The sequence below is a fragment of the Gadus chalcogrammus genome, chromosome 5 (genome assembly GCF_026213295.1).
Source record: "Gadus chalcogrammus isolate NIFS_2021 chromosome 5, NIFS_Gcha_1.0, whole genome shotgun sequence".
Taxonomy (NCBI): domain Eukaryota; kingdom Metazoa; phylum Chordata; class Actinopteri; order Gadiformes; family Gadidae; genus Gadus; species Gadus chalcogrammus.
In genome coordinates, this window is record NC_079416.1 from 15,402,518 (window position 1) to 15,427,409 (window position 24,892).

Below are 24,892 nucleotides of genomic sequence, written 5' to 3' on the forward strand. Positions count from 1 at the left end.
TGGCAAGTTCCCTTGCTAGTGATTAGCGCATACTAGCGATTTTGATGGTTGGGCTTGTGATAAAGAAGATGTCTGTGATACATTGAAACGGCATAATGATAATGCGATTGTCATAATAATTTATTTAATGATTGCTAACAAAGGAAAAACTAACATTTGGGATTTTCAATCCTGTCGCATCTTTCGCCCGCCATCTTGCCTAGGATTTTTTCTTGATTTTCCATTTTAGTATTGTGGGAGTAATATCAATACCCTCGTTTGCAAGTCTGCCCATCGAAATTCTAACTTCCATTTACCCCATATCTTTCCCCCTACCCCTCAATGCAACTACAATGAGGGTTTGGGCGAAGGGGTGGATCGGGATCGGGCCCAAGGCCTCACCAAGGCCAGTCCTAGGTGAACAAGAAAGCTGCTGTTCCCCTTCCCAGCAGCAGCACTCAGTAGGCCGGGGGCTCACTGGGTGCTGGATTATGTATCAATTATGAATGAAGTCACCAGGTGAGGCTGGGAAAAATCAAAGCATATCATCAATATTTGAGTGGCTACTAGAAAATTAAAGTGCAGCACAACCAGGTTCATGTTGGTGAGTGCAAAAGCCGCGTCAGGAATCCCAAACAAAGATTAGTCTTGTTTCCGGAGACCCTGATGCCTGTGTATCTTGCACTTTCTCTACTGGCCCTTGGCCTCTAACTATAGTAGTGTGTTCCTTCATGTCTCAAGTCTCTCTCTTGGGTACTGTGGGAGTGTTGCTTAGGTTTGGCAATATGGGTATTGATCTCCGATCAATCTTGATACCAGGCACCTGCTGCTGGACACTTGACACACATACCTTCATTACGTCTGATGCTATATATAAAAAAAAATACCTCACCTCATTATGTAAGTAGTTATGGTTTTCGGGAGACAGAAGTTCATCAATACTAGTGCAGATTCAGGCAGAGCGGAGCAGGGCCCAGATGTCTTCAAACACTGTGTTAAAAATATATATTTCATATTTGATCATAGTAGAAAATACATATTTTCATTGAAGAGCACCAGCACAGAGAGAGAGAGAGAGAGCGAGAGAGAGAGAGAGAGAGAGAGAGAGAGAGAGAGAGAGAGAGAGAGAGAGAGAGAGAGAGAGAGAGAGAGAGAGAGAGAGAGAGAGAGAGAGAGAGAGAGAGAGAGAGAGAGAGAGAGAGATCTCTGGGTTGGAGTGAAACAACATGATGTAATTTAGATATTCTTGGATGGATTTCATTCGGAGGCCGATGATGATTGCTTGAGCTCATCAGGACCTAAGTTTAGCCTGGCCCCGATGCTCATTTTGATTTGAAAAGCCAGATATCAAAGCTGATGTGTTCTTCCTCACTAGCATGCTGGCTGACCACGCCAGGGCCTCTCCTTAATTGCATATGTTTCCCCGACATTCGTTAATTATGGCTGCCGTTATCTCATTGAGCACCAACCCAAAGGAGAGATAAGCATTTGCCTTTGATTGACTGATCCGGATTCAGAAAAGCATTCTATTTTTGTGCAGGAAATAGAATTGTACTAATGACACTCTGCCATGGTAGCTCTCAGCTGCCAGGCAGGATAATATTCTCCCAATCATAATTCACCATTTCAGCTTAACTAATCATGAACAAATCCTCCTTAAAGCTCTTCACCTAATTCCCAATCAACCAGGAACCAATAATGAACCAATCACTGGCTGATGTTGAATTCCTTGTTAGGAATTCCACATCAGGTTGCTCCACTTCTGGCCCAGTTGGTACTCATCACGAATCCTTCCTTCTTTTTACGATCCCAGTTGTGTGTCTATTTGTTTAACTTCTTCCCTTTGTTTTGTCAGATACCAGGGTGCTGCGATAGCAGCATGGTTATCACTATTTAATGCTGAAACACGTCACCAAAACGCCTTCAAAACAAAATACGTGATTATTTGTTTCTTTACACTCACTGAGCCCCCTCCCTGTCAGTCAAAGGCGTGTGTTTGTCTGTGAGCTCGGGGCCTTCTGATTGGCTGAGCCCAGTATCTGACCGAGGGCTCAAACTTCTGTAGATGTTAGCAAGTGCACTGCAGGGTCATATGTCTGGGAGGTCCACTGCAGTCTTAGCTGCCTTCCTCTGTGAGGCCAGGCTGGGTGGCTGGGGGGGGACCAGAGGCTGGGAGGTACAGAGGCTAGGAGGTACCAGAGGCTGGGAGTGGCTGAATCCTCTCCTCAGCTGGGTTTATGAAGATCTCACTCCGGTTCTCAGCCTGTTGTGTCTTCTGTGGCTATCGTGTGATCGTATGTATAGGTCTGTAAAAGCCCTCAGAGACCGTAGTGCTGAAAAAGGTCCAGACATTGGAAAAACTCACTTTGCACTTTTTTCCTCAGTCATTATCATCCTATTCTATATGTGTAGGTGCGCGCATGCGTGCGCGCGCCTACACATATAGAATAGGATGATAATGACTGAAGATCTTAAAGCTGTCTACAGCTCACCTGTTGATGAGGAAATGGACATTAATATATAATTAACGGTATATAATATTAAAAACACCTGTCCCCACTTGGTCTGCATGCCTCACACTCAGTTCTCTCTCCCTCAATCCAGCTGGCTCCCACCACTTTGGAATCATGCTTCCTTTGGTCATTTGCGTCTCCACCCCCACAGGGATGTACACACATCATGTCCATATTCAGCTCACACTAATGAACACTTGGCAAAGGTAATGAACATATCCTCTGTTTACAATGTAAGCAGAAATGTGTGGTCTCGGAATGTGTTGCAAATCCAGAGCTTAAGAAACACGCATAAATGAGCTACTTTTAGATTTGTTCAATATGGTAACGTAAATGAAACACCAAATCACCCAGGTGCTAATGCTTCCGTTGGTGTTACATATATATACTTTCAACGCCATATATATGTTCTCACACCCTATTCAGGAAGAGGTTTATTTCTCTGCCTTTTGAATCGTGTGCACCGTTCCATATGTATGCCTTTTGGAGCAGGCAGCTGTGTTGTCATTGTGTATCTGTTCGAGGGGGGGTGTGGGGAGGTATGGTATGATTATATATGTATACATTATGTTAAGCTCCATCATTTTCTCTTTGTCTTCTCTTTGTCTTCCCAGGGAGGGGATGCGTCAGAGGAAGTCGGATGAAGTTCCGAAATAAATGTGGACAATCTGACCAGGGTAGCGTCCTCATCCACTGGAAACCAAAGACGGACCTCCGTATCGTCCCACCCATCCGAGGGGAGGAGGACAAACCCACGCGTCCTAAGCATCTCACACGACCTAAACATCTTCTCAGGCACATTAGACACTTAAGACAGCTAGGAACCCCAACCAGGCATTCTCTGATTAGAACATGATCATAGTTCTTGAACCCGTCCCATGCCTTCTGATCAGAACGTGATCGTAGGTTTTGAACCCCAACCAGGCTTCTCTGATCAGAACGTGATCATAGTTTTTGAACCCGTCCCATGCCTTCTGATTAGAACATGATCATAGCTTTTTGAACGCCAACCAGGCTTCTCTGATCAGAACGTGATCGTAGGCTTTGAAGCCCAAACCTTCCCCGGTTCCCGGTTCGCGTGGGAGGGCCTGGCCTCTCGTTGTAACCCGGACCATGAAGCCCCAGCGGCGGTCCTGCTGTAGGATGACTTCCAGCCCCTGACTTGATGCTCTGTGGTGAGGAGATCCACAACACGTTGTTCATCTGTTTCGGTGATCGTCAAGGTGGATTGCAGCGCTCAACGCCGAGGGTTATTGAAAAGGAGGAGCCCCATGCAATCTTTCAACGCATTCAGAAGCTCTAAAGGTGTTGTTTCTGTCTGGCGGCCGCCGGGAGATCAGATAAGAAGAGAGAAGCAGCGCCTGCTGTTAGGACCTGCATACAAATGAATCTCCAGCAAGCCTCAAGCAAGACCGCTGCAACGAATCAATACTGGTTAACCAAAGCGGACAAAAGATCCATTTCCATTACGATGCCATAGATTGTGGTTTGAATTTTTATATGCATATAAAAAAAATATTGATGTAAGAAATTTCAAAAGGGGGGCACGGAGATAAGGGGGCATATTAAAATATTATCGCTGAAAACGGAGGGAACCCTGAAATCGAAAAAGCTCCTTGTCAGAGCGCTGGCGTGTGCCACGATGCAGTGCTCCTCGTTGCCATGAAGGAAGAGCCCTTCAGTCACTCCCTGTAAAGTCCCAGAAGATGCTGATGACACTCTTTTGAAACTGCTTAGGAGATTTGTACAGGCACGAGGCGAGATGGAGCTCGATAACAGCTCGCTGGAACTTTACTTCGGCAACGGCACCGAAGGGTCTCCGGAGAACACCACCACAAACCTGCCCTGGGACGATGCCACGCTGCTGGGCCTGCAGGTCTCCATCTCCGCCCTCCTGGCCCTCCTCACCCTGGCCACCGTGCTGTCCAACGCGTTTGTCATCGCCACCATCTACCTGACCCGCAAGCTGCACACGCCGGCCAACTTCCTGATCGGCTCGCTGGCCGTCACGGACCTGCTGGTGTCCATCCTGGTCATGCCCATCAGCATCGTGTACACCGTGAGCAAGACCTGGGCCCTGGGCCAGATCCTGTGTGACATCTGGCTCTCGTCGGACATCACCTTCTGCACCGCCTCCATCCTGCACCTGTGCGTGATCGCCCTGGACCGCTACTGGGCCATCACGCGCGCCCTGGAGTACTCCCAGCAGCGCACCATGCGGCGGGCGGCCGTGATGGTGGCGGTGGTGTGGGTCATCTCCATCTGCATCTCCATCCCGCCGCTGTTCTGGCGCCAGGCCAAGGCACACGAGGAGCTGACGGAGTGCATGGTGAACACGGACCAGATCTCCTACACGCTGTACTCCACCTTCGGCGCCTTCTACGTGCCCACGGTGCTGCTGATCATCCTCTACGGACGCATCTACGTGGCGGCGCGCTCCCGCATCCTGAAGGCGCCGGCCAGCCGCGCCAAGCGCTTCACCACGGCGCAGCTCATCCAGACCTCGGCCGGCTCCTCCCTCTGCTCCATCAGCTCCGCCTCCATCCAGGAGGCGCACCTCCGGTCGGCAGCCGCCGCCGCCGGGGTCGGGGCGTCGCCGTCGGGCACCAACAGCGTGAAGGTGAAGCTGGCGGACAACCTGCTGGAGAGGAAGCGCCTGTGTGCGGCGAGGGAGAGGAAGGCCACCAAGACGCTGGGCGTGATCCTGGGCGCCTTCATCGTGTGCTGGCTGCCCTTCTTCGTGGGCACGCTGGTGCTGGCCGTGTGCACCCAGTGCTGGTTCCACCCCCTGCTGTTTGACGTGTTCACCTGGCTGGGGTACCTGAACTCCCTGATCAACCCCGTCATCTACACCATGTTCAACGACGACTTCCAGCAGGCCTTCCACAAACTCATGAAGTTCAGGAGGTGCTCTTGAAGAACTGCTTGTTTGCTTTTCTTGCTTCATCTTTTGACACTGTTCATGTGTTGGATTCAATTGACTGACGGAAAGAGAATATATGTATTTTAAGAAAGGACATCAATGTGAGTCAAACTATGGACATGAGAGATCTATTTCTTTGAAATAGCAATTCTATTATATTTGTATATATATGGAGAATAGAAAAAGATATATATATGAATCTATATATATATGAAGATTTATGGAGAATAGAAAAAGAGCCTTATGGACTACAGTATGTTCCATTTAATGTAATGCTATTACTAAAAAAAGATAAGATCAGACATAAAAGATGAAATATAAATATACATGACAGAATGTGTTTTAGTGAGCTGTGTTTTTTTTGTTTGTATGTACTTAAATCTTAAATCACAGAAACTGTACCGTAAATGTCCAGAAACGTCTTCAAACACATTGTTGCATGTGTGTCTGAAAAGACGCTTTCTTGATATTTCATGAAAACACGAACTGGGGTATTTTTAATCCACAGAGAAAGGATAATTGTGAAAGAGATTCCATAAGAGAAGGACAGACTCCTCTTGTTGTGGAGAGCGGGAATGAAAGCCATGGAATATACACGACCACGTCCCAGAATCACAGGATATTGTCCATATGAAGTTGCTGTGACACAGTATGTATTTTAAGAAGTCTATGAAGTGTAAATATCTAATTATATGAACTATAACAAAGAGTTTGTGTGTGTGTGTGTGTGTGTGTGTGTGTGTGTGTGTGTGTGTGTGTGTGTGTGTGTGTGTGTGTGTGTGTGTGTGTGTGTGTGTGTGTGTGTGTGTGTGTGTGTGTGTGTGTGCCCCATGAAAACAATGAGCATAAGGAAGGAAAGCAGAATTTCGTCTTTAGATTGTAAGTAGCCCTAGCAACAAATTATACTGATTTGTTGGATGGAAATATGCCGAAATTGACTGAAGAAGAAATATAAACTGCATCATACATGGCGATGTAAAGTTCATGGGAAACATAGTCTCACCAACAGACACTTTGGCTTTGTATCTGTTTCGACCAATCCTGTGGCAGGAGACGGGATCTGTGCGCGGGTATTTGGCGAACACAAACCCGGCCAGCAGTATTCAACGGTAGAAAGGGTTGGTAAAGGCTCTGCATCAACGCGGCTGGCCCCTGGAGAAATACACGTATCAAAACCCCTTCTGAAAGCTCCTTCCTCTTGCACCAACGCCTTTCCTTTGGTAGAATAGCTTCAGAATTATACAACAATCACAGCGTAACTCCGGGCCTCCGGCCGTCTGCCGTCAGGACTGCTGGATCCGAGATGATGGGAAACATAAATCAAGGTGTCCCTCAATAGCACAGAGGTGGTGCTTGAAGTGTGCAGCAAGATGAAGTTGAGATTGTTTTAGCCAAAGGTAAAGAACCTAAAAGATAGGGTTCCCCATGCCAGAAACAGAACTAATTCTGAAGTCTTGCAGATTTCTGCCTCTGTTGACTTTTAAAGTGAATCCAAATCGCAATGCCGGCCAGGAAACTAGAAAAACAAAGTGTTCTGGTTTGACTTGAGGTTGACCTTGGGAGCACGTCATTTTAGAAATGTATTGGAGAGTAAAGATCGTTTATTCACTTTAGAAACTAAAAGAGGCACCCCTACACAATCCTAATGGATAGTTCATTGACCTTCTACATCCCACCATCTTTTCAGTTTTGTTAACTTATTTCTGATCCACCGAATTGAAAATGACTAGGCAAGGCAAGGCAAGGCAATTATTCTACTGGAGAAGATCAAGTTTCATGATCCTTGCAAAACCATTTGCTGGCTTTCAAAGCAAAGCAACGTCTGCTGTGTACGATGATGCTCAATATGTAGGGATAGGGTTAATGTGTTAGGGTTAGGGTGAGGGTTAATGAGTTAGGGTTAGGGTTTATGTGGTAGGGTTAGGGTTAGGGTTAATGTGTTAGGGTTAGGGTATGGGTTGATCTGATAGGGCTAGGGTTTGGGTTATCGTAATAGGGTTAGGGTAGGGTTAGAGTAGGTTTAGGGATAATGTGGTAGGGTTAGGGTAAGGTTAGGATTAATGTGATAGGGTTAGGGTAGGGTAAGGTTTATTATGATAGGGTTAGGGTAGGGTTAATGTGATAGGGTTAGGGTTAGGATAGGGTTAACGTGATTTGGTTAGGGTAGGGCTAGGGTGAATGTCATCAAATTTGTATTAGGTGTTGGAGCCAAACCAGGACGAGACTGCAGTCAGAAGCTGTCAGAGTCGTAAGATGAAGAAGAATCTGCCCGCAGTTCATCCTGGGTGACAACGCTTGAGGGTTATTAAGGTTAAAAACATTTGAGGTACCCTGTAATGACAAACTAAATGTCTGAAAGAGTGAATTTCTGGATTGAATGGATGAATGGAAAATGAAACAATAAAATAAGAGACTTCAGAAATAAAATAGAACTGAAAACAAAATATGTGTCATTTGTGGTTATCTATTTCAAAACTCTCAAATCTCAGGCTTTCTTCAACAGCGCATAAGAGAGGTTGAAATGCACATTGTTTGGGGGGGAAACCAGGCAGAGAGCAGATGGAGGAGGGGTGAGCAGGGCACCCACACCGACCTTGATGGATAAATGATTAGGCACATTAAAATCCCCTAATTTAACCCTCAACACAGAACAGTGTGTGTGTCCAAAGGGATCTTTCACTGATGAACGTGTCCAAACTGTACAACTGCACTTTACAACTACACTCCCTCCCTCCCTCCCTCCCTCCCTTCCTCCCTCCCTCCCTCACTCAATCCCTCACTCACTAACTCCCTCACTCACTCACTCACTCACTCACTCACTCACTCACTCACTCACTCACTCACTCACTCACTCACTCACTCACTCACTCACTCACTCACTCACTCACTCACTCACTCACTCACTCACTCACTCACTCCCTCCCTCACTCTCCCTGTCTGCCTCACTCCCTCAATCCCTCACTCACTCACTCACTCACTCCCTCACTGCCCTATACCCTTCCTCACTCACTCACTCACACACTCCGTCACTCACTCACTCACTCACTCATTCACTCACTCGAACACTCTTCTCTTCCAGAGCCTTGAGTCAGTAGCAGACAAAGGCTGCACATCACTTTATGGAAATATATTTCTTCTTGGGCTTCGATGAATCACATTAGGAACGCATTAAAGAGGCTGATGCCATGGAAACAATAAAAATATTTAATAAATATGATCAATCATGTGTACACCAACATCAACACCACTCACAGCAACACCACGCAAACACTGAGCTGATTCTGTGTTGCATACCTCAATTGGGATTTATGTTTATCACCAAATAAACACCATGTATTATATAGTATACATTAAAGTACTATATTTAAAACTATGTGTCACATCGTACCTACTTCTGGCCATGGATTTAGTTCTGGAGCTCATAGTGCTCATGTGAAGGGTCTTCCATGTTGCTGCCGCCCAACAGAACAACACAGAAGGGCTGGTGAGATGTCACCTGACACTAAGACAGGACACACAGGACACAGATAAAGGACAAGACACAGTGGACACAGAGGAGGGAGGAAACAGAGGACAACAGATGTAGGCACGACTGTAAGGTAGTAGAGGAGGAGGAGGCATGCAGGTGAACTTTTTTCATCGCTTCCCAGGGAAGAACAGATATGCGCTCCCACCTTGTCCTCTAAAACGCTCTCAACCGCCCACATCAGGTGGATACACACCTGGTATCACTGTATTATGATGCTGTTAGTCTCTCTCTCTAGCCCTCTCTCTCCCTCTCTATTTCTCTTTCACTCTCCCTCTCCCCTTTTCTATCTCTCTCTTACTCACTCACTCCCTCTCTCCTTCTCTCTCTCTCTCTCTCTCTCTCTCTCTCTCTCTCTCTCTCTCTCTCTCTCTCTCTCTCTCTCTCTCTCTCTCTCTCTCTCTCTCTCTCTCTCTCTCTCTCTCTCTCTCTCTCTCTCTCTCTCTCTCTCTCTCTCTCTCTCTCTCTCTCTCTCCCTCACTCTCTCTCTCTCTCTCTCTCTTTCTCTCCTTGACTCTCCTGTGTGTACAAAGAGAGTGTATCAATTATGCCAACAGCAGCATCATAAGAGCGGAACGCTCCATGAGTGGTGCGCTCATTAGCATGCAGGAATGCAGTCCGTCAACACTGTGCTCCTGCATGTGCTCGCTCTCTTTTGATCGCCCGCACCCCTCCTACAGTCAGCCTGTTCATGGAAGAACTTGCATACAAATCTTAATTGCAAATACGCGGAAACAGGATCTCAACACACAGATGCAGAAAAAGACACACGCAGACAGATGCACAATCACACAAAAACACATACACATACAAACACACATGCAGACAACGCACAATCAGACACACACACACAGACAGACACACTCACCGACGTACAACCACAAACATACACACACACACACACACACACACGCACACACACAGACACTTTGTGTTTTATTTATCAAATGCGCAGCATAATGCAGGGAAGTAAAGTCTTTCTTGAACACACACACACGCAGACAGAGGCACAACCACCCACACACACACACACAAGCACCCACACACAAAAACGGTTTCACTTTCTCTAGACATACTGACGCACGCACAAACACACACACAAACACGCACACAAAGACGGTTTCACTTTCTCTAGACATACAGACAAGCATGAACACAAGTACACTGAACACGGTTGAAGCGACATAATGAATATTTTATATCCTATATATATTTTATATATCACTGATCCGAATCCATCACATGAAACGTGAAGCATGAAAAGGAACGCTGGATGAATTGGACAGAGAGGCTCGACACGCGCTTTATCAAACTGTAGAACGCTAGACAACCTGATACTGTACCTGGGTGTCCTCTACTCTGAGGAAGACATCAAGTTGTCCTCTGGACTTATTCATTACAGGGTTAGGGTCAACTCTGAGGTTAGGGTTAGGGTCAACTCTGAGGTTAGGGTTAGGGTTAGGGTCAACTCTGAGGTTGGGGTTAGGGTTAGGGTCAACTCTGAGGTTAGGGTTAGAGTTAGGGGCAACTCTGAGGTTACTGTCAACTCTGATGATAGGGTCAACTCTGAGGTTAGGGTCAACTCATAGGTTAGGGTCAGCTCTGAGGATAGGGTCAGGATTAGAGTCAACTCTGAGGTTAGGGTCCACTTCATGAATGTTTGCATTCATTGTGACGTTACCATGCCAATGAAACAATGAAGAAAACATTGGTTAGTTTAGATTGTGTGTCACAGTTTACACATAAGAAACATTGAGATAGTCCAATGCTCTTTAATTCATGATTGGGATCTGGTTCAAAACCTCCATGTGGATTACATGAGAGACAAGACACGATAAACAGAATACACTAAATGACAAACTAGGGTTAGGGTAAGAGAGTTAGGGTTATGCTAACCCTAACTATGGAAGAAGGAAGCTAGTGACCAACAGAGTAGACTGGGAAGAGGAATAAGTACAGTGGAAAGCACCCTTTTCATACAATTCAGTGAAGGAGTTCCAGCCCTGAATCCATCAGTTTTTCCCTTTTCGCTTCCTCTCTTCATCTCTCACTACATCCATTTTCCAGCCTTGGCAGCCTAAAGTGATGGGGCTCGAGGGGCTGCGTGGGAGGAAGAGGAGGAGGAGGAGGAGGTGGAGGAGGAGGAGGAGGAGGAGGAGGAGGAGGCTGTGTGTAAGGCGGGTGGATGCTGTGTGTGTGAGAGGAGGTAAAGAAGGAGGCAGGGGGGGGGTGTTTGATGGGGGGTGTGGGAGGAGGAGGAGGAGGAGGAGGAGGAGGAGGCTTTGTGTAAGGGGGGTGGAGGGGGCTCGTGAGAGGAGGTAAAGGAGGAGGCAGGGGGGGGGGTGTTTGAGGGGGTGTGGGGGGGGGGGGACCCACACCGTGGTAGAGACGTATCCAGCTGTCTTATCAGGAATGCTTGGCTACGTCTGCCCACCCCTGCTCAGCAAGGGAGAGAGAGAGAGAGAAAGGGATAGAGAGAGAGAGAGAGAGAGAGAGAGAGAGAGAGAGAGAGAGAGAGAAGGAGGAAACCCTTGAGCACATAGAAGAACAATTCCCATGAGATTCCAACTCGTCTCACTCCTCTTCATCTCACTCCTCCTTGTGCGAGGAGAATAAGAATTCAGTAGTGTGTCTTCTGGATCGGGAGATAACATCACAACAAACTGTCAATAATGTAAAAACACACACAACCTATATAATGTACAAATACTTACTATGACAATAGGTACAGCATGGGTTATAAATCCTCAGTTATACTCACCAGAATTTGCACCTCATCGGTTGCTATTAAAAACAAGTAAAGGGCTTTAGCTGAGGGGATCTCTTCATTTCAAATGGCAGAATACTCACCCAATTGAAGCCTATTTCCACAAAGATCCATGTCCTGTATTCCACATCTTCTGGAATACAGGTTAACTAACTCTGTTCAGCATCTCATCTTTGACCGCTTAGTGCAGAGACATATTTTCTCTCTCATATGAAACAATCCCAAAACCAGAAAACTTTGACTTTGAAGAATTGAAACATTTAAATGTATTTACTGCTATTTTACCACATTGATACTTGGTTTATTCCTGTTTCCTGTTTCCTGCATTTCTTTTTACTAATTTGATTAATCCAACTTTGGAAGACAATTACCAGTTGTAATCTTTAACAAAATGTGGTCTTACTTTTAAACCCTGTTCTAAATGGAAATGCGATGAATCTCACATCACATCTCAGTCAGACGTCTAATGCTTTGTGAGAGGCGAGGTGAGTAGAACTGAAGCGCGAGCTCATAAGAGTCACAGCTCCTGGAGCCACTGTCTCCTTGCTCCCTTTCCCTTCTCCTGAATGAGTCTGGGCATTGTGCCCAGCGGCTGAACCCTGAACACTGAACACAGGAGGGGATGCCTCAGGTGTTGGTGCTTAATGAACGAGGAGAAGGTCTGGAGGTTCATGTGATGTTTGGTTTTGTTCTGCCTCTCCCACTTCATAATATATTGCATGTGTGGTGTGGTGTGTGTGTTTTGTGTGCTTGCATTTGTGTGTGTGTGTGTGTTTGTGAGAGGAGGTGGAGGAGGTGGCTGTGCCCACATGTGTGCACACATGTGTGAGTATGTTTATCTGTGTGTGCTTGCATGTCTGCATGCATATATGCAGGCGTGTGTGTCTGGATGTGTGTGTGTATGCGTGCATGTGTGTGTGTGCATGCACACGATGACGTGTCTGTGGCTGAGAGGGCACACACACAGCGTGCCCTGATGCCTCCGTTTGCTTTTGTTCTTAGCTGAGTGTGCCGGTGTGAGGAGCTTTTTAAATGAGGAATGCGTTCACCGCACCAGCGTCTCCCACTGACCTTTATGCAGTCGCTGTGGGTTACTAGAACATCAGGGACACAGCTGTCTCGTTAGGTTCTAGATACAAGGGATACTAATCAATCACAGAACAGTGCTGTAAAAAGTACTTTATTCCATTCTTTATTTTCTAGGTTTGGCTATTGTGTAACATATTTTGTAATATATATTATATATATATATATATATATATATATATATATATATATATACATACATACATATATACATATATATATTCAGTACAGTATATAGGCCCAACACAGAGTCCTCTGGTATTTTCTGCAGTCTGCTGTCCATAAAGGCTACCATTAATGGAAATCTCTTTGCAAGCTGTCGTAACAAGCTTTGTGACACCATGAGGGAATCCTCAGCTCCTTGTGACACCATGAGGTAAAACTCTGCTCCTTGTGACACCATGAGGTAAAACTCAGCTCCTTGTGACACCATGAGGTAAAACTCAGCTCCTTGTGACACCATGAGGTAATCCTCAGCTCCTTGTGACGCCATGAGGTAAAGCTGATGCTCCTTGTGACGCCATGAGGTAATCCTCAGCTCCTTGTGACACCATGAGGTAATCCTCATCTCCTTGTGACCCCATGAGGTAAAGCTGATGCTCCTTGTGACGCCATGAGGTAATCCTCAGCTCCTTGTGACACCATGAGGTAATCCTCAGCTCCTTGTGACACCATGAGGTAATCCTCAGCTCCTTGTGAAGCCATGAGGTAATCCTCAGATCCTTGTGACACCATGAGGTAAAGCTGATGCTCCTTGTGACGCCATGAGGTAAAGCTGATGCTCCTTGTGACGCTATGAGGTAAAGCTAATTTCCATATTTGCTATAATGCCCACTAATTAAACTGCCTGTTCGGCTGTCTGTATTCGCTGGCGGCTACAGCTCAATGAATTTCTCCCTGATAGGATTTACAATTGTAATCCATTTCCTCAGGCTATAACAATTTTGCTCCACAATAATGAGTAGCACTGAGGCTGATGTGTGACACAAGAGACACCTCCCACTCAATTATATTCAGCGGTGGATATACTTAACTCATTAATGAAATGCTAGTCAGTGTTAAAAGAACCATCGTTTGGTTCCTACGGCTGAGACGCCTTATGCCCCCTCCCCCCTCCCCACTCCTCTCTTTTAAAAATCCTTTTCCAGTACTGAGAGACTCCATCTCCAGACCAGGGCCGTCTACTCCTGCACGGCGACACTATATTTATAGGTCATGCTGGATGTTATCTGCCACGAGCCCGCAAGCAGAAGCCCTTTTTTATCTGTGTGCAAAGAGGCCAGCCTCTCTGTCGACCTCTGTCTCCATCTCGCCGCGCCTGGACTCCCCAGATTAGCTGGCCTGCGTTCTGACCCGGCGGTGAGGAGCCGGAGGAAGAGGAAGGAGGAGGGGAAGGAGGAGGAGGAGGAGGAGGAAGAGGAGGAGGAGCAGGAGGAAGAGGAGGAGCAGGAGGAAGAGGAGGAGGATCAGGAGAAGGAGCAGGATAAGGAGGAGGAGCAGAAGGAAGTGCAGGAGGAGGAGGAGCAGAAGGAAGAGGAGGAGCAGGAGGAAGAGGAGGAGGAGGAGCAGGAGCAGAAGGAAGGGCAGGAGGAAGAGGAGCAGGAGGAAGAGGAGGAGCAGAAGGAAGTGCAGGAGGAGGAGGAGGAGCGGGCGGAGGGGGAGCAGGAGGAAGAGGAGCAAGGGGAGGAGCAGGAGAGCTCCTATTGAGAGCGTAGCTTGCGGAGGACTGAGGAAAGAGCAAACGTAAACGTTATGACGTAAAGGTGAACTGGATCGATCGAGTGTGTGTGTGTGTGTGTGTGTGTGTGTGTGTGTGTGTGTGTGTGTGTGTGTGTGTGTGTGTGTGTGTGTGTGTGTGTGTGTGTGTGTGTGTGTGTGTATGAGTGTGTGTGTGTGTGTGCGTGTGTTTGTGTGCGATACGTTCACTATTGACCTTTATACTTTAACCCCTAAACTGTTACATTGTGTGTTTTATAGCCCCACTCTATGTTCCCCATAAGGCCTTTCTGACTGGTTTTTATCGGATAAAAAAGCCCTGCTTTGAAGAACTTTTAGATTCCCAACCAGCTGTTTCCCCGGTGCACATGAACGGTCGCTGTCGGGAACACGCGAAAGCGTGAGCGTCATCACTGGCGAGGCGTCTCCTTATCACCAGGAGAGTGAACGCGCCTTTACAATAACGGCTCTAAACATGTGACATGCCTACGTTTTGTAATGTATGTAAAAAAGGGCGTGGCGGAATAAGGTGGATACAATCACAGAGCCAGGAAATCGGGCCATGTCTAACTGGCCACACTACAAGATTCGAGGGTGCGATGCTCTCTACTTTCTACCATTCACGTTTGCAAGATATTTAGAAAATCTAAGTTTAAGAACTGATAAAAATGTTTTTTATATTTTTGTCATAAAGGTTCCAGTAGTTTTTATATCTGCTCAATGCAGCAACTCGGGCAGCATGTGTGTAGTCCGGGGCATGTGAAGACTGGGACCAGAAGATGGTTATTTTTTCTCCATTGAAACCCATTCATATTTTTCGATCTCCTAGGTCCCATGGGCTCTACCGGAAAGGGCGTGACTTCGCCACTCTAACAAGCGACAGTCAGTAAAATGCAAAGTAGGTTAGGAGGTTAGGAGCCCCCTGTCTGCCTGCATGGGGGATTTTCAAAGAAAATTGGTCTACCCATCTTGGTGTGTCACATCACATTGTATTTTTTTTTTTCTACGTAAAAATGCAATCATACAATTGCATTTCCCCCCCCCCCCCCCCCCCCCCCCCCCCCCCCCCCCCCCCCCCCCCCCCCCCCCCGTCAACAATCTTGCCCGGGGCGCAATTGGACGTAGGATCGCCACTGTCTGCAGCCATGCCTAAACGTAAATGTAAGTTCACGGACGAACTAAAGAAAAAAACACCCATGTTTTCGCCCCCCCCCCCCCCCCCCCCCTCCGCGACGAAGTGTCCTCTTTTTCACAAACTCAAATCTGGTCACCCTATCATACAATGACTGAAGAGATCACATGCTAGCTTGTCACTTTCGCCGCAGACCAATCAATTGTAGGTATATTACTCTTGCAAACATATTAGGAAAATCGGTGTTAATGTCCACCAAGGAGTCATGTTGACCTATTTCTCTGTGACTTGGAAACAACGTGTCAGGCGAGACCGTACTATTTGCCATGTTTTGAGATTGATAAAAAAAACGGTATAAAAATGGTATCAAGGCAACTGTAGAAACGCATTGATTTCATTTTCGCCAGTGTTTGCAGTTCACACAATTGAATATAGGGACACAGCTCGGCTTTGTTGAAGTTGGTGACCTAAACTGTCCACTAGATGGAGGAGGAGTGGTAGCTTCCTAACGTGTGCTTCCTAACGTATTATCTTTCATTGATAAAGGTTACTTTGGTTCATCACCTTTACCAAACGAACACAATTAAATCGTAAAAATGTGTCTGCAGTTGAGATTTACGTCAGTCAGGAGTATATAATGTTATTTCATCACAACAAACTCATTTTACTTCTCTAGCATTCTGGTTGGCGCATGTCAGCCTACGTCATCGGTAACTGCCACGTGTGCAATGAATTGAATCAAGGGTCGATATAAAATAGTTATTTTCGGGCTACATATAAGGAAGGTAACAGGCTATATGTGGTTGACAATCAGTGGTGTATATTGTATTAGTTTGTTCTGTTATTTAATTTGTAAACCGTCTGTGAGAGTGACATACCTGGAGAAGTGGTCCATAGCACTGACAATATTCAGTATCGCTTCTCGGCCTTTTGGCTAAGATCAAGTGTAGTATCTGTTCTTATCAGTTTAATATCTGATACGTCCCCTACCCGGGGACCATATATTAAATTGATTTTTGGAACTGGGAGATGGAAAAGGGGCTTGCTCCGTCCACTCCACGCATCGACCTGGTATTGCAGTACCTCCAGGAACGGTGCACCCCCTAATGCTGTCAATTGAAAAAAATGTCTTTATTATTCTATCTGACACAGTGCAAGCAAGTGCCATGTGTAGTGTTCAATTAGTCTAGATAGCTTTGGTTTTATAGTTATCCAAAAGTTGTATTTAAACTATTATACTTTGTATATATATATTTGCAAATGTCAATGTCGAGAGTATTATTAATTTTCGCCCCCGGTACAATTTTAACGTGACAGCGGACGCAATGAAGCGTCAGGGAATGACTTAATGATGCAAAGGTACCCTATAGACACAATTGAAAAAGGCTAACTTATGAACTCTGAAAGGAAATTCATTGTTTTTTCCCAGAATGTCTTTTGGTGTTCCATCTGCGGGCACTTTGTTCCGTCCGCATGATGGAAAAACGGTAGACAATAACACGACTACCAAAAAAATGGAAGGATCCAAAGAAAAGGAGACAGGTAAAGGATTTATTACAAATGATTTAAATCATAACAAACAACGGTGATCAAACTATATGTGAGAGGCCGTGTTCTGCCAATTTCTGCTACCCATCAGATTTTGGTAGATGGATTGCATTTATATAGTGCTTTTTTGTCACCAATGCCCACTCAAAGCTTTATAATATCGCCTCCCATTCACCTGCACACATTCACACACCGACGGCGGCGTCAGCCATCACTACTATACACCGCGGATCAATAGTGTCCTCATGCGCAGGTAGCAAAATCTGACATGGGCAGGGACCTTGGAAGTAGGGGCCCTCTCAAAGTTAGGAAATGTTCTGGTAAAGTAGGCCTAAAATCTCTCTGATGTGTTCCCTGTTAATGATTTTCTACTGAATTAATTTTAGTTTGTTAACACAAACACTATTAAAAAATTAATGTTAAGTTTCGAGTTGAAAACCGAAACGTAACTATCGCCTTGCTGGGCTGACTTGAGTTGGAGCAGCCTAAAAGCCTAAATGAATAAATGTTGTTACTAAATAGAAGTAATGTGTTATGTGATTTTCGTCAGTAGCCTACAGTAGACCTAGATTCTGCGCTCTGAACGCCACCAACTGTTCTCTAATATGCCTACACTGTCGCCGATCACATGAACACCCAGCCGGCTTCTTTTTTTCTTTTTTTTGATTGATGTGATTTTCGGCAAACCACACAACAGTTGGGAGGCACGTGGTGTTAAAAATCAAAACCCACCTCATGTCTATTTGAACCAATGACAGTGCATGCTATACAGCACGCGCCATGAAAAAATAAATAAAACAACAATGCTGCGCCAATCAGCACCCGGCAGGAGATACAATGTTGCGTCGCGCAGTATCCGGTATCAATGGTTAACCTATGATTCTAACCAGTAGTCTACTGCCGTGTTGCCCCCCCCCCCCCCCCATTGTCCTTGAAAAAGTACTGTGGGACTTGCTCAAAGAGTAACAGCTAAGGCAAACAGCCAAGCACAAAACTAGAAAGAGGGCGAGAGACTGGCATGGTTGTACATAAATTCCTGGTCCAAGGCAAGCAATTAGCAGCAGGATCAGACTGTACAGGTGTACTCCAATCAAGTCAGGAGGACCTATTGAAAAAAAGAGTATACAGGAGAGGGAGAGAAAGAAAACCAAGAGGGTAGGACACCCTGACAGCACGCAACAAAATGAGAGAGGTTTCCTCCATCCCAGGTTCCTCCGACCTCCAAGATAAACCGGACTTGACATGGCTGCAAAAGATGAAGCCTTTAAGAGAAGTTCAGTGGACCAATGAGTGAGTTAAAACATTACTTCATTATATAGTTCACTAAATGTTAACTTTAAGGAGGAACACTTGTTTCTTGTTATTCAACTTCCAATGACTCCATCTGCATTAAATGTTATTTTATCTGTACAAATGTGGATGTAATAAAAATGGATGTTTGTTACCCGGTGATATAAAATACACGACCCAGAATGAACAGAGCCCAATGACTGCTCTCCCAAAAATATTAACTTTATTGACTTATGACAGACATCAAATCAACACTAAAATGGACAAAGAAAGTAAACAATGGGGCTAAACTGTACTATCAGGGTCTTTGCTATAATAATAAAAACAATAATAAGTTATGATTCATCCCAAAATACATAGGCTAAGCAAATTTATAAATAAACCCGCTGCAAACCTAACCAACCAACTCAAATTAAAGGTTTTCTACAGCACTCAAATGAACCCACACCCCCACCTGTATTGTATTGATACACACTCAAATGCATCCTTGTTTAAAAACTAAAAGAGACCCCTGGACATCAGAATCAGAATCAGAATCTCTTTATTATATACATATAAAGAGCCATGTTGCACTGCATTGCAGGGACTAAGAACCCATTTAAATACATCTCCTTTTTGCTTGAGGATAACTTATTTCTTGGCATATGTGCCCAAGTTATCAATCCAAGTTGAAGTCCTAAACCAAGCATGAAGAATCCAACCAAAAAGTATATTTGCAGTTATTTACCAAATCTTTAAATGAATACTATGACCTAAAATAAATATTCATCGGTCTATGTTCTCACTATCAAGATCATGCTTTTAAACATTAATACAAAGATAACCTACCAAATCAAACAACAGCCTCAGCTGCTCTCTCTCAGGTGTGTCTCATTACAGGAAGAAAGGTCAAGGTGACTCTTCAGACCTTTTTTAGAAAAAATATCAACATAGAGTTTTATGACACATAATAGGCAAACGATTAAGTAATTAATCAAATTATGAAATATCATGTGCAAATCCAATTTTATATATAGGCCCACTTACTAAAATTGATATATCTTATCCCATTCACGCTTGTACAATTATACGCATTTCATTTGTAACATTGATTGTGCCGCTTAATATTAACATCCAGAATACTTGATTGATCCCAAGGGAAATTGTTATGCTTACAGGTGCTCTGCTCAATGATAGAAACAAGCATCTCAAAATTATGTACAAATATAACACATAAAGAATGTATAAATATATATAAAGGAATAAAAATGATGAGAGGCGACGAAATACTCAGATGCTGGGATGTTGCGGATTAAATTAAATTAAATATTTATAAATGGATACACAACATGAAATATTTGGAGGCATCTGTGCTGTTGCTTCGACATAACATATGTTTTCCTCAAATCTCCATGTCCAGCCACAAACGAGAGCTGATGTCGAAGATCAGTTCGTACAAGACAAGCTATGAGGCGCCGGCCCGCGTGCTCCTCCTCGGCCCGGTGGGTTCTGGGAAGTCCAGCTTCATCAGCTCGGTCCAGTCCGTCTTCTCAGGAAGGGTCCTGAACCGCGCCATGGTGGGCTCATCTACAACCGGATTCACCAAGAAGGTTGGACAGAACAGGAATACAGCGAAGTTACTGTAATGGCTGTTTCGAGCTGGCTGCTGTTGAAGGAGACTGACGTTTTAATCTCTTTTTCCCTACCAGCTGCAGTCCTTCACTATCCAGGGTGAGAAACGGGGGGGGCCTACTGCACTGACCATGTGTGATGTCATGGGTCTGGGGGAGGAGCAGGACACCGGAATCAGTTTCGATGACATCGTTTCTGTCCTCAAAGGCCATGCTCCCGAAGGACACAAGGTGAGAGAAGAAGCCTTGTGGTGGGGTTAGGGGCCTGTTCATAACAGAACCAAACCAAAGCATAAACCACCAGACCAGTATCAACTAGTATCTATCACACTTGACTAAGCTAAAAGGAGGAGGGTGGACTTCCACACAAAAACAGTTTGGAATAACTTTCTTGTCAACAAGAGGATTTACAAACGCCAGGCAAACTGCCCTGTACTACGAACCTCGGTTAGTGGGTCAGCGAGGTATGTTGTGCTCATAGCCTGGTTTAGCCGGGATACGAAAGTCACTCTCTTTTAGCATCGCTGTATCACCATGGTGTCAACCAAACCTTGTCGGGAGCAGGTTTTCAGTTAAGCTAAGCGCAGCTTCCTCGCCCCTCCTTTGACAATGCCGTCACCATTTGTGGGTTTTCTTGTGTACCTCGGAGCCCGCAGTCTCTTCGGTGACAGAGGGTCTTTCGGGACAGATCCGATCCCTTGGCATTGCTCGAGAATATGCTTTATAAGAGATACAGGTTCTCATTAGAGGGTATTCGCTATTTGATCGTCCTTGTTGAACCTTATGTGGACAACTCTTTAAATTAATACTATTAATGTTACTAGTCCACTGGGTAACAATACTGTTGCGCAGTGTGTCTCCGTGAGAGAGTGTTAGAGTGGAGGTAGCGAGTCAATCTTGAATTTCTGCATGCAGGGTTCGTCCCTACATGTGATGCCCATTTATGTGAAGCTTAAAAAGCCCTAAATCTTATGTCATATAGAATACTTATTCGCTAAAGGTTATAGAATTATATTTTTGTGCTTATTTCAAACTTGAACCCATTTTCTCAAGGCAGTGCTGGCACCACATCTAGATGGGGGTAAAAGGCATGATGATGGACAGGCGAGATTTGAACCCCGGTCGCTGGCATTCAGGTCTTATACTAATCCACTACGCCACCGCTGCTACATCGCAGCAGTTGAAAACATGCTATACATTTCTTACATAGGGCGTATTTAAAGTGAATACCCTAAATTATAGAATAAAGCAGGTTGGATGTTGCGTTTGGATTTGGAAAAATCATCATCCCTCTATTGGGATTAATAGCAAACAATTCTGCATTTGGCATAGTTATTTTATAGACAAAATCGTACAAATGTAAACGATCTGCTATTTTTTGCTAGCACGCCTCCCTAGCCTTATTATGTGCAACTGTGTTGCCCCTAGCTGTTATCTGATTTTTGAACTCCTCATAGAAGTTAATTATGACCATCTATTCCTCTTGAGTGAAATATAGGCTACTGCTCTTGATCTATCCATTTATTAAAGGTAAGTAAAATGACCCGATAAACGCCCCTTTTATGGGAACGCGCATTGAAACTAAAGCGGAAAGCCTGGCTTGACAAATCGAATCCTAAGTGAGCTTCGTGGTACCATTTAACTCTGAACACGAGTATCGTATTTGTCGATCCAGGTTATCCCAAGAAAGCCTGGGTATGTTCAGCTCGCTTCGTATAACCCACAGAAACCACACCAAACACTAACACTAATATTAACCAATATCAAACACACCAACATTAACCAACACCAAAAGGACAAGCATTCACAACATCAAAACACACTAACATTAACCAACATCAAACACAGTAACATGAACAACATCGACACAGTAAAATTAACCAGCACCAAAATAACTAACATTAACCAACATCAAACAAACTAACCTTAACCAACATCAAAAAAAATAACATTAGCAACATCAAACACACAAACATTAACCAACATCAAACAGACTTGCAGTTGGGGTGGCAAACCAGCGTGTCATGGTGTCTCCTGTGTTCTGCTGACTCTCTGATCTGCATGTGCGCTGATTTTGCTGCCCTGTAGTTCAGCCCCAGCCACCCGCTGCAGCCGAGCACCGCGGGCTACCTGGAGAAGCCCCGCCTGGCAGACAGGGTGCACTGTGTGGTGTTTGTGTTGGACGCCTCCCGGCTGTCCTCCTACTGCACGGGCCTAAGAGAAACCTTCCAGAAGCTCCGCGAATACTTCAGTGACCTGGGTGAGTTCAACCTTCCCCCGGCCCAACAAGGGGACCCTACCGTCACAAGGGGACCCTACCATCGCCACACACACACCCCAACATCCCTGCCATTGCCACACTCAGCCCAACATCCCTACCATCGCCACACACACCCCAACATCCCTATCATCGCCACACGCATACCACCCAACTGAATTCATCTTCATGAATTTCCATACCTGCCATTTAGTCGGTTGTCAGACATTATTGTCCTTTGTTGTGTAATTTACAAATGTATGTGTGTTTTCTTTCCCCCCCCAAAGATGATTTTGATTATTAATCCTGTCTTCATATGAGCTTGTGCTTCACCAGGGGTGCACCAGGTGACGGTGTTAACGCACATCGACAAGGCGTGTGTTATGACCAACACAGATGTGAAGGATGTATACAAGAGCCCAATCATCCAGCCAATGGTGAGAGAGATAGTCAGTGAGAGAGGGGAGAAAAGTGAGCAAGAGATAAGCGAGATAATTTACAGTTTGTGTGTGTGTAGATGTCCAAGGCAGGGGAGATGCTGGGTATGTCCAAGTCCTCCATCATGCCGGTGAAGAACTACTCCAGTGAGCTGGATCTGGACAGCAACACAGACACCCTCCTGCTGGCGGCCATCGATCTAATCCTGGAGTACGCCGACCTGTATTTCCTGGACCAATAGGTGAACATTTAGGTTCACCTATTACGTAATAGAGCAAGCATAATAATTTTCTCACGTTATGAAGCAAGCATAATCATTTGTGAGCATTTGATTACATTATAAAATTTGTCAATTTATGGGTTACAGTGCTAATTGTTAAATGGAAAGTGTATACTATGCATGCAAATCAATTATTCAATCGACTGTTATTCAGGGATCAAACTGCATTAACGTTTTTAAAATGCATTGCAACTACTATTGGTTAGTTAAAATAAAAACAAACAGCTCTTCTGAAACTGAAAGTTGTGTTAATTGTGTTAATAAAAAGAAACCAAGAGTTAAACTCAAAATATTACAACAGAAGAGAGGTGATGACTTATTGTAAGTCGCTAAAAAAGTCGATAAAAGCGTCTGCTAAATGCCCTAAATGTAAAAAAGTGATGGGGGACTCGAGTTACCTTGACAAATAAATTATCATTATGCAGCACAAGTAAAATTTATTGTAATAATGTTGAACAAAGAGTTGTACCCTCAATGGAAAAATAATATGGAAAATAAGTTGGCGGGCACTTTAAATACACTATTCTTCTCAAAACAGACAAAAACAATCAACTTTATAGTCATTAACACTGTTAAAACTTGGAGAATTCTATGTAAGACAATAAAAGTCAAAGACAGATTTGACCTGTCTTAGAGAGATACACAGCGACCCAGACGCTTTCAAGAGCTTGGAAAATAAGGGCCTCATAGTGCATTACTAAAAGTTCAGTGACACTGGAATTGAGTTGTTTGACAAAATCGCAAGGGGATATCAGCTCGCAAGCAATTTCTACCTATACTTGCAACTGAGAAACTAACTACATGAAAAAGTCCAGTTAAAAATCCTCAAAGAAAATGGGAACCATATGCGATAATGAGTGGAAATAGAGTTTTAAATATATTACCATCTATACAAGGTCCCCCTACTGGCAGGAATATGCCTGGAAGGCGAATCTTAGATACTTCATAACACCATCAACAACACTCAGGTATACACAAAAACCAGTACCAGCTGCTGGAGGGAATGTGGGTCAAACAACGCTGACCATAAACACATTTTCTATACATGTAAGAAAATACACAAATATTGGACAGAGGTCCAACATTTGACGAAGCTAAAACTGTGGAAAGATGGGTTCTTAGAACAACATAACATGCTCTTGGTATACAACAAGACCCAAAGAACTTGAAAAGGAACAGCTATACCTCTTTTGGGCCCTGAGAACAATAGCACTTAAATAATTCACAAGAAGCTGGAAAAAAATATAACACCCAGTATAGGTAAGTGGCTAGAAATCATAGAGGAAATGTGCAACATGGAAAAGGTAATTTATAAGATTATCAACAAGAACATTTTATTTGAAAAAAGATGGGCCCTTTACTTGCAAATCAAGCATGAAAGGTTTTGAAAGAGAGGGGGGTGGTAGTTAAACGAGGGATCCTGCTAAAAACTCATGAGAACTGGTAGTAACCTATAGTCGGAATAAAGATTGTAAGAGCCATGTTTTTTTTGGGGGGGGGGTTATGCAGATGTATGTATGTGTATGCATGTACATGTGTATATATATATATATATATATATATATATATATATATATATATATATATATATATACACGTGTGTATGCATGTGTGTGTATCCGTAAAAAATAAGAAAGAAAATGTGTTCTTCAGAAATTAATGTCATAAGTTATGGAAAATTAAATGATTGAACACAAAGTATTTAAAAAAAATATAAAATATAAAAAATAAGGAGATACTAGAGAATGATATAAGTATACATTTAAACGCTGCAGAAGATCATGGTTTTGACTTTATGAATGAATAAATAAAAAACCTTTTTGGCAC

General features: G+C 44.3%; 2 protein-coding genes and 1 non-coding gene across 3 annotated transcripts; all 3 read left to right on the forward strand.

The window, feature by feature from the left end:
- Nucleotides 1–4,254: 4,254 nt before the first annotated feature.
- Nucleotides 4,255–5,473, forward strand: htr1d (5-hydroxytryptamine (serotonin) receptor 1D, G protein-coupled). The gene has a single exon (XM_056591005.1). It carries the CDS (start codon nucleotides 4,255–4,257, stop codon nucleotides 5,407–5,409), a length of 1,155 nt encoding a protein of 384 aa, XP_056446980.1. The 3' UTR covers nucleotides 5,410–5,473.
- Nucleotides 5,474–16,556: 11,083 nt separating this feature from the next.
- On the forward strand, nucleotides 16,557–16,747 carry LOC130383323 (U2 spliceosomal RNA). The gene has a single exon (XR_008895762.1). It is a non-coding gene; the product is annotated as a U2 spliceosomal RNA (small nuclear RNA).
- Nucleotides 16,748–16,992: 245 nt separating this feature from the next.
- Nucleotides 16,993–23,286, forward strand: LOC130383175 (interferon-induced protein 44-like). The gene is made up of 7 exons (XM_056591247.1): nucleotides 16,993–17,184; nucleotides 18,399–18,480; nucleotides 19,880–20,069; nucleotides 20,169–20,321; nucleotides 22,179–22,350; nucleotides 22,684–22,784; nucleotides 22,865–23,286. The coding sequence occupies exons 1-7, from the start codon at nucleotides 17,073–17,075 to the stop codon at nucleotides 23,024–23,026; spliced, it is 972 nt and encodes a 323-aa protein (XP_056447222.1). The 5' UTR covers nucleotides 16,993–17,072; the 3' UTR covers nucleotides 23,027–23,286.
- The last annotated feature ends 1,606 nt before the right edge of the window (nucleotides 23,287–24,892 follow it).

What these genes read in the sequence shown, in the direction of transcription:
- htr1d (XM_056591005.1), top strand. Translation starts at nt 4,255, where the DNA reads ATGGAGCTCGATAACAGCTCGCTGGAACTTTACTTCGGCAACGGCACC.
- LOC130383175 (XM_056591247.1), top strand. Translation starts at nt 17,073, where the DNA reads ATGTCTTTTGGTGTTCCATCTGCGGGCACTTTGTTCCGTCCGCATGAT. An exon ending in CGAATACTTCAGTGACCTGG is followed by an intron (nt 22,351 to 22,683) that starts GTGAGTTCAACC and finishes GTGCTTCACCAG; the next exon opens with GGGTGCACCAGGTGACGGTG. An exon ending in GCCCAATCATCCAGCCAATG is followed by an intron (nt 22,785 to 22,864) that starts GTGAGAGAGATA and finishes GTGTGTGTGTAG; the next exon opens with ATGTCCAAGGCAGGGGAGAT.